At 48.6% G+C, this 13,490-nt stretch overlaps 1 protein-coding gene across 5 annotated transcripts in view; it reads left to right on the top strand.

Annotated features, from left to right (window-relative positions):
• Nucleotides 1–43: 43 nt before the first annotated feature.
• CAMTA1 (calmodulin binding transcription activator 1) overlaps nt 44–13,490 on the top strand; it is a 231,532-nt gene continuing 218,085 nt past the window's right edge. For all 5 annotated transcript variants that reach the window (XM_071575905.1, XM_071575906.1, XM_071575910.1 and 2 more), the window contains exons 1-2: nt 44–129; nt 3,572–3,665. In XM_071575905.1, coding sequence (XP_071432006.1) covers nt 3,599–3,665 — 67 coding nt within the window. In that variant the 5' untranslated portion in view covers nt 44–129; nt 3,572–3,598. The remainder of the gene's footprint in view (nt 130–3,571; nt 3,666–13,490) is intronic.

Here is a 13,490-nt window from a genome sequence, read left to right as displayed (position 1 = left end):
GGCGCACGCGCACGCGCACGGGGACGTTCCTCCCCCCCCCCATGGCCTCCCCGCCAGGCGTGTGCGCGTGCGCAGCGCGGGAGCCGCGAGGAGGAGGAGGAGGCGGAGGAAGAGGAGGAGGCGACGCGGGTGAGTGAGAGAGGGAGGGAGGGGATGAGAGGGAATATGAGAGGAAGAGAGAGCAAGAGAGAGTGCGGACAGGCACCAGCCGCACCGGGGCACGGGCCGCCGCTCCGCCGCGCTCCGTTCCGGCCGCGTTCCCTGACGCGGCTTTCCCGGCGAGGTCGCTCCGTGGCCGAGCGGCTGCTGTGGCGGAGCCGCCGGTGTTCAGGGTCTCCGTCCGCCCCGTTCCCGGGCAGCAGCGCAGCGCCAGCGGCCGCGGGCGCCAGGTGCGATGCCCGCCCCGATACCTCTCCCGGTGCCCTCTCCCGGTACCTTTCCCGGTGCCGCAGGGCCCTCGGGACCTGCCCAAAGGGCCGTCGCTCACCCAGGTCAGTGACGGGACCTGCAGGGCAGACGGTACCCCGAAGCCTCTCGCCGCCGTAGCAAGAAGGCGATTCCCAAACCCAGCTGTCGCCACCGAGTCGCTGTTCCATGACGGAGTCCCAGTCCCGGCCCCGGCGGGGCTGGTGGAGGCAGCGGGGCAGCCCCGGCCGGCGCGGGGTCCGAAGGCGATCACAGCCGAGCTCGGCGATGTGGCAGCCGCGGGCACAGCACGGCCGGCAGGGACACACCGTGGGCAGAACGTGCGCTCGCTTGTCACGAGTAGATCTGGAGCTGTTTTACTTGGATCAATAGAGCTGCTTTGGCTTTAGGAGTAGAGAACGTGGGCCTGGAGCTCGCGCTGTGCTGCCCTCCGTGATGGTGGTTAACCACGAGCGGGCACTCCCTCTAGTTCTGACCAGTACCGAAATGGAAGGAAATGCCCCCAGAATGTGCAGAGCACAGAGCTTTTAGCAGAAGGGCTGCCCCATTGGTGCGTTAACCTGAGTGCCGTTTAAAGCACCCTGACAGACAGATTAGGTGCTTATTGGCATCAATGCTGTGATAAGGCTGTCAGGAAGACAAATACAGTCTTTCCTGCTCGTGGGTGGATGTTCCCCAGTGGCTGGATCTGATATTTGTGGGGGGATGCTAGAATGGTTTTCAGGTACTGCTGTCTGTAAAGAGGAGTGTTGGAAAGATCTCTTATTAACACCAGCACAGCTCAGCGTGGGGCTAGAACTGTGTGTTCCCATTCTGAAGCTCAGCTGGTCTGCTTTGGATTTTATCTTCATGTAACTTTGATTTGAAAACAGGAATGTTTTAATATTTAATAAGTTTTTTTCTCCTGATCCAAGGGTAGTTAACAAGGAAGTATTGATTATTTTATAGCAGTTCCTCTGCACTCCTGGTAAGTGAGATGCAGTGCTTGGAACAAGAGGTGCACAAAGCCTTCTTTTCTGAGAAGCCACGTGGAAAAGGGTCTGTTCTGCAGGCAAACATGTCTAGCACTGATCTTCCTCAATGAACCCACCTGCTAGACAGATTTTGTTTCCACGTGTTTTAGAAGTCACTGAGTCTGTGCAACAATGCAAAGGAGACTGAGTTCTGAGGATGTCAGTTGCCATAGCAACACTATTTCCCATGGATTTTGGTCCTGTCATAATTCTGCTCTTTTTCTAATGTGATTTGGGAGCTATGTGGTCCTCAGGGGTGTTACTGCCAGAGTTACTGGGGAATCCTTCCCTTTACCAGATTGATCTAATGCTTTCCTAAAAGACCCAACTGCTCGTTGCCAAGCGCTGGTCGCTGTTCCCTCGCATCACTGATGATTCAGGGGAATTTTTTGGGAACATTCCACAGGTGTCACATCTTGGCAGGGAAATACAGGAGGACAGAAATACGACTTTAGGCAGCTAAATATGAGCTGTGCTTTCTAAGCATGTACAGAGAGCATAACAACAAAAAGAAGTGTAACATCTATGGCAAAAAGCAATTTGAGGTGGGGAAAAAAAAAGGAAGAAAAAAGAAAAATACTTGTTAGTGCTTTACTGAGTGGCCAAGGTTTGCCCCATGGTGCATTGTTCCTCTTGCCCATGTTGTTACTTGCAGGTTCCTTGCACTGCATGTGGTATGCAGGATGCAGGCCCTGTAACAAGGGAAGCAGCACCCAGGAGTGTGATTTGGGTTTAGCTGTGTGCTGTCAGACCTGTGACACCACAGCTGCTGCTCCCGTGTGTGCAGCATGCTCCTCTAGTAAGCTGTGAGTAGCTTTACTAGTGGTGATTCACCTCTGCTGCACTAGAGCCAGAGATACCAGAGACCTCATGGATGGAATCTCTCCTCTGTGTGTGGGCTGGATGGAGCTGCCCTGCCTGGCCCCAGTCCCAGTGGGGACTGTGAGAGACTCAGGGTAGGAGGTTCTCTCAGTGACTGGGATGACAGAGTCAGCACTGGGAACCTGCCCCTGCAAAGAGTGGTTTTGCTAATATTAACTTTAGTTCCATTGCAGCTCAATGGAGGGAAAAACTAGAAAGTGCCATAAATTCAGCCGAGCTTGTCAAAGCTGTCAAATTACCCCCTGACAAAGCTCCTGCCTGTAATGACTACAGCATCAGCCAGAGGGGATGTCTGTGATGGGGCGACAGCGCTGGGGCCCAGCACTGTTACACTTGTGATGTGCTGTCACTGGGGGCTCCTGGGCGCCAGTGGAGGGTGACGCTCTGAGCAGAGTTAGTTCTTAAAAAAAATTTAAAAATTCCAAGGATATAGAGTGGCATCCTAGCATCCTCCTCTCTGTTCTCAGCCAGAGTAATGCTGACTGCTAAATTCTAGTAAAGGTCTTCCTTAGTCCCATTTGTTAGTATTAGAAGTCCAGAGAGATAATGTCTTTGCACGTATAAAAGGTGGTATTGATTTCCTGTTACTGTTTTCCTGAAATGTGCGCAGGGTGTCTATGGAGCAGTGACAATCCTCCATCACTAGCTTTATGGGAAAAGAATGGTTATTGAATCTCTTCCCATAAAATATAATCTCTTTCTTCCTTCCAGAATTTGCCAACTCCTGTGGGAGTCTCTCATGTTATGTCTTTGAGAAAATTGATTTTTTTTTGTCTCCGCTTTGTACGCTCATGTTTAGTTTTATTTTTAATTTGGCTCATGTGATGTGAAGTGAAGGCTTCCCTAACATTAAGGATGCTTTCTCAATCTTGTATTGCTTCTCTTTCATATAGATTAACACTTTCAGAATGTTTTAAAGTAAAATAAAGATATTTGATTGGCACAAGTCTCTTGTGTTGCTAGGAATTTTTTACTCTGGGCGAGTTATTGCCCTGCTCTTTCTCTCCAGGCAAGGCTGAGGCATTGACAGCTTTTCAGTTGCTTACAGATAACTTCTGGGTAAGTTTCTGAAGTCAACACGTGCTGATTTATCACAGCTGAATGACACCATAGCGGAGAACACAACCTGCGGTGCTGTCTGCTCATGGAACAGTGTGGTCTTTGAACTTGAACAGTGGCAAAAAATACTCTGTCAAATATGACCTTTTCTCTGTGTAGCAAATGACTGACTATGGGATTTTTCCTTTCAGGGAGGAAACGGCAACATGAATTCATAGATGATGAGTAGGATGCCAAAGCCAGAGATGACAGTGCTCTTGAAGAAATGCTGGGTAGAACAAAAAGGTAAAAGAAACAGCTAATTGAGTGCATTTCAGAGCCTGTGGGACTTCATGGGGTACCTTTCCTCACAAGGCAAATGGCACACCCCCTCAAACCAGAGCTCAGTGTTCTGAATTCCCTCCTCCTCTGTTTTGCATGAAGTCCCAGTGCCACCTCTCACTTCTGGCTGCTCAGTCTCTGCTCGGGCTTTCCCTAAAGCTGCGTCGTTCTGTAGCTAAAACCTGTCCTTTCCACCCTGCCCTTGCATGCATGCTCTTGTAGGTGCAGCAGCTCTCTTTGCCCTGCCAGCCTGGCAGTCACACCAGGTCTCTGCTGCTGTGGTTATGCTGAGGGGGAAAACAGAACAGAGAGCTGCAGTGGATGTGCCCATTTGCAGCCAGTGCCGTGCTCCGGAGGGTCAGTCAGTCAGCCACGCCTGTTCCAGCTGTGGATGTGCCGCCGGGCAGGCACACGTGGCTGCAGCATTGGGAGTGACAGGTGTGTCCGCCAGGGCTGAATTGCTCTGCTGCTCCGGTGTCTTTTACTGCATTTGGTGTTAATGCTATGGAGATGCCCAGAGGAATCACTTCTTATTGGCTCTTTCATTCTGAGAAATTATCTCTATAATGGAGGCATGATAGTCCACCTGGGGACTTGGGGAGGTAAGAGGCAGATTTAATCACACCTGCAGAGAGCTGCGCACTAGAAAGGCCTCGTTATGCTCATCCAGTGGCAGCAGAAGTGGCTGAAGCAACTGATGAGAAGCAAGAAAATCTGTAGTAGTAATGTAACCCTCCTTGGGATATTTTCATGCTTGTTTAGGGCAGACTGACTTCAATCCCCCAAAACTGAAAAGCAAATGTTCTCTTTGAAAGTGTTCTAGGTCTGTAGTAGTGAACTGTGTTGCCCCTGCCTATCAGCTCTCTCTGGCAGCAGGTGTGTGGGACACCAGGGCATTTCTGGGGCAAGCAAAGGATCTTGTTAATAGCATGTAAATATAAATTACAGTTCTGTTATGTTGGAAGCTTTGTCTTCAAATCAGCAGTCAGGAAGGAAATCACTGTAGTTTAGGTATTGATGCCATTTGGTGAATTGGAGCTCTTGGTTTCCTTAAAGCCTTCCAGTCTGGTATGACAAGAGTCTGTCATGAGGCAGAGCTCTGTGTCCTGCCCATGTTCAAAATATCCTCTAGATATATTCTGAAACACAGATTGGGTTTTTTGGAACAATCCTAACTTGAATAAGCTATCCTACAGTTCAAACATATGATGATAAAAGTTTTAGTTTAATAACAGACTTGAGTATTTGAGGACACTTTAAAAAATAATTATCAAGTTTCTGTTGTTGTCAATTCATATTTTGGGAGATTTGATAGTTTTGTCTCTCCTTTTTCTGCATATATGTATGTTAAGGCTGTTGATTTATTTTTTGGCTATTTCTGTAAACTTGGATGCAAATCTGTTATATTCTTTGAGTTTCAAAATTCTTCACCATCACTCTGGAGAGCTTTGAGTCTCTAAGACTGGAGTCTGTGCTGGCAGGAGCCATGTCCCTGCGATAGTGCCAGTTCCCCAGAGCCAGGATGTATTCCCTGTTCCTCCTGCTCCCAGTTTGGAGCTCTGGAGCCCAGCCAGCAGGGTATGGTGGCAGCTGCAGCACCCACGAGGCCAGGTGAAATGAGGAACAAGGAGATGCTTTTCAGTGAATTTACTGCAGTTTTGAGAGGTCGACAGACATGTTATTTTACTGCTCATGCTCCTAAACATTGGCTCAGGACAGATGTGTGGGGCTGGTGCTTTAAGGTGGCCAGTGGCCACTAGCTGTGCTCAGCATCGCCGTTGCCAGCCCCGGCATCGCAGCACGTGCTGCCCACTCAGCAGTGCCTGGACTGCTCCAAAAGGATCAGATTTGGCATCAGAACTATCCCCTCTGCAGGCATTGTGCTTTGGGCACTGCCAAGTCCTGTGCTTCTGCTTCCTTGCAGCATGTGGTGTTTGGTGTGACCCTGAGGACAGACAGTTGCCTGCTGGCCTAGCTTGTGGTTGTTTTGGTTTTTTCCTCATTTGGGTCAGCATTCAGGTTTTCAGTTGCAGGGGAGCACTGGGCAATACGTGTTTTGTTTTGCTTGCTGTCCTGCCAGTGCTGGCAGCAGTAGAAGTATTGCCCTTCCAGTGACATGGACTGACAGACAGAGCTCTTGAGCAAGGGAAGGAGGATGTCTGTCTAAGGGAGACTTGCAGCATTCAGGGTCCTGTAGCCTCACCACTGAAGCAAGTTCTCTTACTCAGGTGCAGGTGGAGCCTTTCAGAGCACCTCAGACTGTGTTGGTGTTTAGCCTATGTCTTGCAAGCAGTCAGGAAAGGAAGACGAATCACTCCCTTGTATCCTTTGATCTGAAAGTTCAGAATTTTTTCAGTCCTTTTCTGTAATGGGTTTGTCAGACAAAATTTCTTAGTCACCGTATTTGAAGCTCTTGGCCTCGGAGTCAGAGGCAAGGCAGGAGGAGGAGTTGCCATTAGAGTTCCCCCAGCTTTGAAATATTTGAGATAGAATATTGCATGGACCTACCAGTACATTTTAGTAAGGCTGTGTCACATATCAGTGCCTGTTACTAGAACTTTGGGCTCCAAGGTTTTCTGATTTTGTTTGTGGGGTTTTATTGATTTAGGTTTGGGGTTTTCCCCCAAGAAATTGTGGATATTTTTGAGTAGTACATGTTAGTTCCTCAGATGGGCCACTCACTGCAGCCACTGGAGTTTTAAGCCACTCCCAATAAACTTGCTATGAACCATACAAGTGCTTTTGTGCAGATAAACTTTCGGTATCACTACTAAGAATATAAATTGGAATTTTGATTGTGAAAATTATTGGCAAAGTTTGGTTATGTGGAGCAGGTTTTGCAGTTTGCACGATGGGCTGTTGATGGACATAAGCACAGATCCTGGGGAATGTCTCAGGTTTCAGGGAGATAAATGTTCAGGTAAATCTTCTGGTGAGGTTATGCTGACTTACTGTGCCTTGTTTCTCTGGCAGAGATGGCCCTTTAGATAAACGTTAAATAAACCTTAAATACAGACTGACACTGTCAAAAGGAGAATGCAGATCACTTAACACCAAAAGTGGCACTTCACAGGGACCTTTGGCAATTTGTAGTTCAATAAAAGGGTAATCTGTGTAGAAATATTCTGTCCTTGTCTGCAGTGCTGATAGGATCACATTCCTGGTTTTTACCTTCATGCTGTCCCAGGCTGAAATACTTCATATGTCACACTTGGGGTTCTATAAATAATTGATGTGCCTGTCTTAGCAACTGAGGATGAGCAGCAAATTGTATTATTGTGGAGTAATAGGGGTTTTCTGCATTCTTTACTCCTTTTCATCTTGATTTTCACTCTGCTACTGAGTGTAGGACCTGATTTACTCCACTTCAGGAGAAAAAGTATTACTGTTCCAGTATTAGTGTTCCAGTCCTTCAGGGGAGAAAGTTCAGGGGAAAGTCAGAACTCACAAATGAACCCATCTCAGTGAAGACGAGTTATTTTTGTGTATTTGCCTCAGCTACTGTTTGGAAATATTTCTCATTCTGTGCAACTCTCATGGGTCACATGGGAAAGAATAGTTTTAATGCTTAAAGAAGGTTTAGGGAGACCTAGAAAGAAACTCCACTCTGTAGCTAAAACCAGTGAGAAAATATTAAACCAATCCTTTTTGCTGTAAGAACTGCTGTGTATCCTTGCTGACAGAACAGGAGGGGTTTGTGTGATAAGGCACTGTTGGGTCCCCCTGAGAGAACTGGATCAGCTGCCCTGCCACGGTGCCACTGGGAGCAAAGAACGAGTGACTCTAATTTGTGACACTGGAATTACACTTCCATTTGGTTTACCTACTCATAAATAATGATGGGAACAGTCAGAGAAGTTCCTTTGCATTATGAATTTAGAGCATGGCAGAGCCTAATTGGGGTGGAGTCCAATAAAGATTTAGGATAATGCTTTCAGCAATGATGCTTTTTAATTGAAAGCTTGAGTGCTCTGTGTGCTAATGATGCTCCTGGAGGGAATCACAGGAGCATATGATCAGGGACTTGGTTTGGTAGTGCCAGGACGGGTTTTTGGGCAAAGGGCAGAGCCAGGACAGTGCTGTCTGAGCAGACTGGTAAATTTGACTTTGCCTCTGGCTTCCATTTCTGAAATCTGCCTGGCTGTGAGCACCTTCTGCCTCTGTTACCATCACCAATTCCTCTTCCTTCGGTTCTCCTGTTGTTCTTCCGTTGTCTTCCATTACTCATTCTTCTGTTTTCAGTGCCTGAGGCTGACAGTTTCATACCTTGGTGACTGGTTTGGCTCCCAGATCTGTATTTATTTAGTTAATGTAGACAACAGCCCAATTCCAGAGAGTTAAGTAGCTTGGAAAAGACACTTGTTTAAAAGCAGGAACACAAATTTAGGAGTGTACCTCTAGGGATCTTAAACATCCTTTTCTGGTGTTATTTGCTCCATCTGTGGCTGGAGATCTGATCTCAAACTCACCTGAGGGTTGAGCTTTGTGGCGCCGCGTTCCCTGGGCAGTGCTGAGCTGGGAGCTGTGCAGCCCTGAGAGCAGAGCCAGTTGGCTGCCAACCCTGCACTGCTGGGGCTTCGCAGGATTTGCACTTTCTCATTGGGGAATAGGTGGATTTTCTATACTAGGGGGTTAGGATGTGGTCTAAAGCATTCCCGGAGAGCAGCCAGGCTATACAGCTTGTTACAACTTAAAGAAAATTTAAAAACAATCCCTCCATGACCCTCATTGGAGACTGCACTAAAATTCCAACTGAGGCGACCATGAATGACAATCATAGTCCCTTCACACATGGAATAACTCAACTGTCTTATTAGAACAGAAAGCAAAGAGAAATGTCCTGGATATAGCGCAGGAAATTGTCTTTACTAAATCTAGCCCAGCACTTATGAGCACTGTATATATTATTTGATTTTGCCAGAATTACATAAACATGGGGAAAAATTGTTAATGTAAGTTGACTACCGGAATAAATCATAGCCTAATTATTCTTTTTTTTTCCTGGCTAAAATTAGAATTTGATATAGTGGTCAATTGACATTTTCTTTAATTTTTGAGACATAATTTCTAATAGCTAGTCCAAATGAATTGGAGAAAGTTGCTGCAGAATTGAAAAAATAAATTATCTGAATTTTATGGTGACTTACTGTTAAATCCCTTTATTAGTTGGAAACTTTAATTTACCTCATATTTCAGGTTTTTCTCTTCTAACTGGCTTATGGGTGTATATTAGGGCAAAAATAATTGTTACTTTTTTAGTGCCACCGGGGTGCTGGGAACAGGCACCAAAGGGAAGCCAGACCCCCATCTGTCATGCAGGGAGCAAAGGCTGAGGGGCTGCAGGGGCAGCGTGTGGGGAGCAGTGGGGAAGCTGCTGCCTGCAGCAAAGGTGATATTTGGCACCTGTGTCAGTCCCTCTGGAGCTGTGTGATGCTGTCCTGGGATAACTGGGGCTCCAGCACTGCAACCCCCTGTCAGGGCATGTGTTTCCTGTTTGGAGCTGATGCCCATGTAGAGGAACAAAGCATTGTTGGCCCTGTTCTTGGTTAAACAGGTAAATGCTGTTTCCTGTTAAGGGTACTGGCTTAAATATTCACAGACTCTTGATGGGGGTTTGCACAACAAAACGTATTTCCTCGGGGTGTATTTAATGGGGCAAAGCTCTTGGGCTGTGCTTCACTTTAGCCTGGCATGAACTCCCTGTAGCCTGCATAGTTTTACTAGAGATGATTTGAGTGTAGTCTTTGTATTTCTGAGGGAAATTAGTGGGCTCAGAACTGCAAAAGGAACAGCAAGAAGGATGGGTCTAAAGCCCATAGTGTGGAAGGGGACCAAGTTCAGTTTCCTGGTAGGGCAGTATGTGATTTCATCCATTCTGAGTGAGTCCAGTATCCTTAGGTCCTGATAATGTATATTCTCTTGTTGGGCAAGTTACTTGGATGGCAGAGCCTTAGGCAGAGTATGCTGCCCTGGAGAGCCTTTTGGAAGAAATACATGTGGGGATATTTACCTGGTTTTGCCGAACCTTGGAATTGGCAGTTGCACGTCACAAATGAAGTGATGTGTTGAGAGTGAGTCCACAGACATTGTCTTGGTTAAGTCTTGGGTTTATTCCTAGAAAATACACCTTTTGGATTCTGTAAGTGAAGAGAGCAAAGAAAGGGCAAAAGCATTTAATTTCTATCATGTGGGTTTTTATAAGCATCTCTTTACACCTGTGAAAGTATATTTGTGAAAACACTTGGCATTTCTTGCTTCTAAATCACAGAGTAACTGTGCAAACAGTTTGCAAGAAATGGGGTTCCGACATTGTCATTATGGCTATTAAACATATCTGAACTATTTTCCTTTGTGCTGCTTGCTGTAACAATGGTGATGTGCAATTTGCTGAATATCCATAGCAGGATATTTGAATATGTTCTTTACAGTTTTACTTCTGCATACAGCTCAGCATGCCAAATCATCACATTAACCCAATTAACCAAACCAGAGCCACAATCTGCCATGGAATGACAATGAAGATTTTTAAAAGAACTTGGTATTTCACCTCCCTCTTAATGAAACCAACCCAGACACCAATTGCCATCATAGCAGCAGCTTTTATCAGTGTGCTGATAAAAATTATTTATGATTCAGATGCACAAACTCTTGGTACATCTCCTCTCTTGCTGCTTATCTGTGCATGTGTCCCTGGAAAGGTAAGAGCAAGCCAGTTTATTCCACATGATCCATGCACGGAATCCTGTGCAGTTCAGTACCTCTGTGCCTTAACAGCAATTGGAGTTTTAAACAGTGTCAGCTGGGAAACTTGAAAGATACCAGCAGCACTTCAGTTCAAATGGCTTCTTTCTTATCATTTTATTGCACAGGAATTAAATGAAAATATTTGGAGCTTTGCTGGTATGCTGGATAAAAAAACCCCTGTTCAAACAGCATCTGTGGTATTGCACAGATCCCACTGTGTAGTAACCCGTGTGTACTGTTAACATTAGGTAAGATTTCAGGTGTGGGAGACTCAGTTCATTAGGGATTTATGTCTCCTGGTAAGAAAAGCTCATATTGAGGAGGAGAACGGTTCATTAGCTAAATGTAGCAGAGTTTGTACACTGCTTCAATAACCCCTTAAAAATGCTTTATTCATCCTCATCCACACAAATTTGCATAGTCTTTGTGGACCAGGAAGGATCTAGGAAGCCGGACGGTGCTCCCAAAGACACGTGATAGGGCAGGGTGCATGTGTAGCCAGGGTGGTTGTGGTAGTCCTGGCAGTGGAGCTGTTTCTGACTGGAGCAGCACCAGTTCCTCCGTCCCCAGGCTGTGCTGGCTGGGAACAGGCAGCTGGTGTCCTGAGCAACCTTGTCTCTCCGAGCATGGACCTTGTTACTCTAATGAACCATAGAAGCACAGAAGGAACTGCTCGAGCTTTGGAGGGAAGAGAGGGATGGACACTCCTTGCATGGAGCTGACTTGGCATTTCATTATGTTTGAGGGTGATCCCAGGGTGATGTGACCCATGTGGAGTCCCTACAGTTCCCTGTTCCGAGGGTGCCCCTGAATACTGAAGTGAGGGCTGTGACTGGAATGAACAGTTGTGCCCATCTCCCTGGCAAGCACGGGAAGGCTGTTTGAGGCAGCAGCTGCTCTGCGTGTGGGGAGCAGCCTGGCTTTGTGGCATCAGCTACAAGCACAGGGTGCAGCAAAATGAACCCAACAGCTCTCCCGCATTGCTGTGTTTGGTACCAGAGCAAGATCTGTGTCAGCTGGAGGAGCTGCCATTGGCCCCACCCTTTCTCTCATCTCCTTTTTATTACTTGGCTGGATACCCACATGGAAGCTCAAGCACCCTGTGAATGCTGGCCTGACATTCCTGGGGCAGGAGAGCTACATGGCTAGAGACGAGCTGGATTGGAGCAGAGGCACTGCAGGCTGTGCTCCTTGGCTAAGGAGCCTATTTTGTGCTGAAGAAGAGGCAGCAAGGCAGGTCTGTCCATAGGGGCTCTGGCACCTGCCACCCCGAGTGGGGAGCTCAGTGTGGGCTGGCCCTGCAGTTGCCTGCTGACCCTCAGCACCAAGGGATGTCTCTTTTAATCAGGTATTATCCTTCTCCAAATGGGGCGGTCCCGTGGTGTAAAGGAGAGCACTCCGGACTCTGAATCCCAAGGACCTGAGTTTGAGTCTCAGTGGGGACTGTCCCCTGGCAGTTCAATGCCTCCCTGCCATCCCATCCCATCAGATCTCGGATGCTGAGCATGGTCAGCCCCGGTTAGTACTGGGTGCTGTGACAGTCCTGAGGACTTCACTGTTGCTGTCCGGGCTCGCTCGACCATGGCAAATGGACCCTTAGGACTTAAACGGTGGGGCCAGTTCTGCACATGCTGTGCCTCACCTAAAAAATCCACTGTGGAGGCTGGAAGGGCACACCATGTGGGGAGAGCCCTTCCCAAATCTTTGTTTGTGAAGTCTGGCCATGCACATCCTTCACCATGATGCAAACTGTGAAGTGCAACAACTGTGGGGCTACCTCGTGTCTCTGCTAAGCATATGGATCGTCTTGGAAGAATATCCAAGGAAAGACATAAATTCCATAGAACTCGTCAATAACATGGTAGCTCTTTGCCAGTGTGGCAACCAGGAAATTTTCTGTTTTCAGCATATTTTGAAGAGCTGAAGGAAGCAATTGTCTTAGCTGATCCTGTGGCTGCATTAGTATTTGTGTGTATTTATAGGACACTGTACCAGATGAGCTTTCTGACCATCGGGAGTGAGCCTGTCATTCTGGAGCCTCTTCATCAATGTGCCTTTCACGCTCCACGAGATTAGCAGCTGCTGAAAACAGGAAAAAGGAATTTTCCTTTCTTCTGTCTTAGAAGAGACCCATCACATCCTCCTCCTTTCGTCTGGGCTCGGAAACGGCTTCCATCCTTAGCAAAGCCAGAGCACCAACAGGTCTTTTTAAAGAAGTTCTGCTCCCAGGAGGATCTAAGGGAAAATATCCTTTTTGTGTGTTTAGTAACACACATCAAAGGAAACAACCGTTCCAGTCTTGGTTTGCATTGTGCAGGCATTAGCTGTGGTCCAGTTCCACAGGGCTCTGCTCGGGGACGCTGAAGTGCCTGTGCTCGTCAAGCTCTGACAGGCACGGGGGATACTCAGCCAGGCCAGAACGTGCCGCTCCTCGGGGCACCTCAGTTTTGAGGACAGAGCGATCTCGGTGTCGCGGGAGCCCCTGCACAGCCTCGCGGCTCGTGGCGGTGCCAGGCGGGACCCGCGACGCCGTGTCACAGTCTGTCCCTGTGGGGCGGGCAGGGACAGCCCGCTGGTTCCCTGCAGGTCCCAAACCCTGCACGGTGCCAGGAGCGGCCGTTCCACCCGGGACCGGCCGTGGGAGGGGGCACCGAGCCCCGAGTGCTCGGTGGTACCGGAACGCCGGGAGAGAACGTCCGCAGCCCGGGCCGGGGGCCAGGGCGGGGAAACGGCGCCGGGCCTCGTCGGCCACTGAGAGAGCGAGTAGAGCCCGGGGCCTGCTCCCCGTCCCGAGGGCTCCGCTCCCCTCCCCGCCTCCTTCCCGGCGGCGCCGGGACCAGCCCAGCTGGGCGGACCCTCAGGCCGGGCCACGCCGGTTCGGCGCCGGCGTTCCCGCGGGCGGTGCCAAAGGCGGTCGCAGGTGCCGCCGCTCCCGAAGCGCCGCGGGTGTCCCGGCGGGGCCGGTTCCCTCACGCGGAGCCGCTCGGACCCCGCGCGGGGCGGGGCGGGACCGGCCCCGCCAATCGCCGTCTTTGTTTGGGGTCA

This window comes from Pithys albifrons, chromosome 22 (genome assembly GCF_047495875.1).
Source record: "Pithys albifrons albifrons isolate INPA30051 chromosome 22, PitAlb_v1, whole genome shotgun sequence".
NCBI classification, from domain to species: domain Eukaryota; kingdom Metazoa; phylum Chordata; class Aves; order Passeriformes; family Thamnophilidae; genus Pithys; species Pithys albifrons.
The sequence above is the reverse complement of the archived record's forward strand: the minus strand, read 5'-3'. Positions and strand labels throughout refer to the sequence as shown.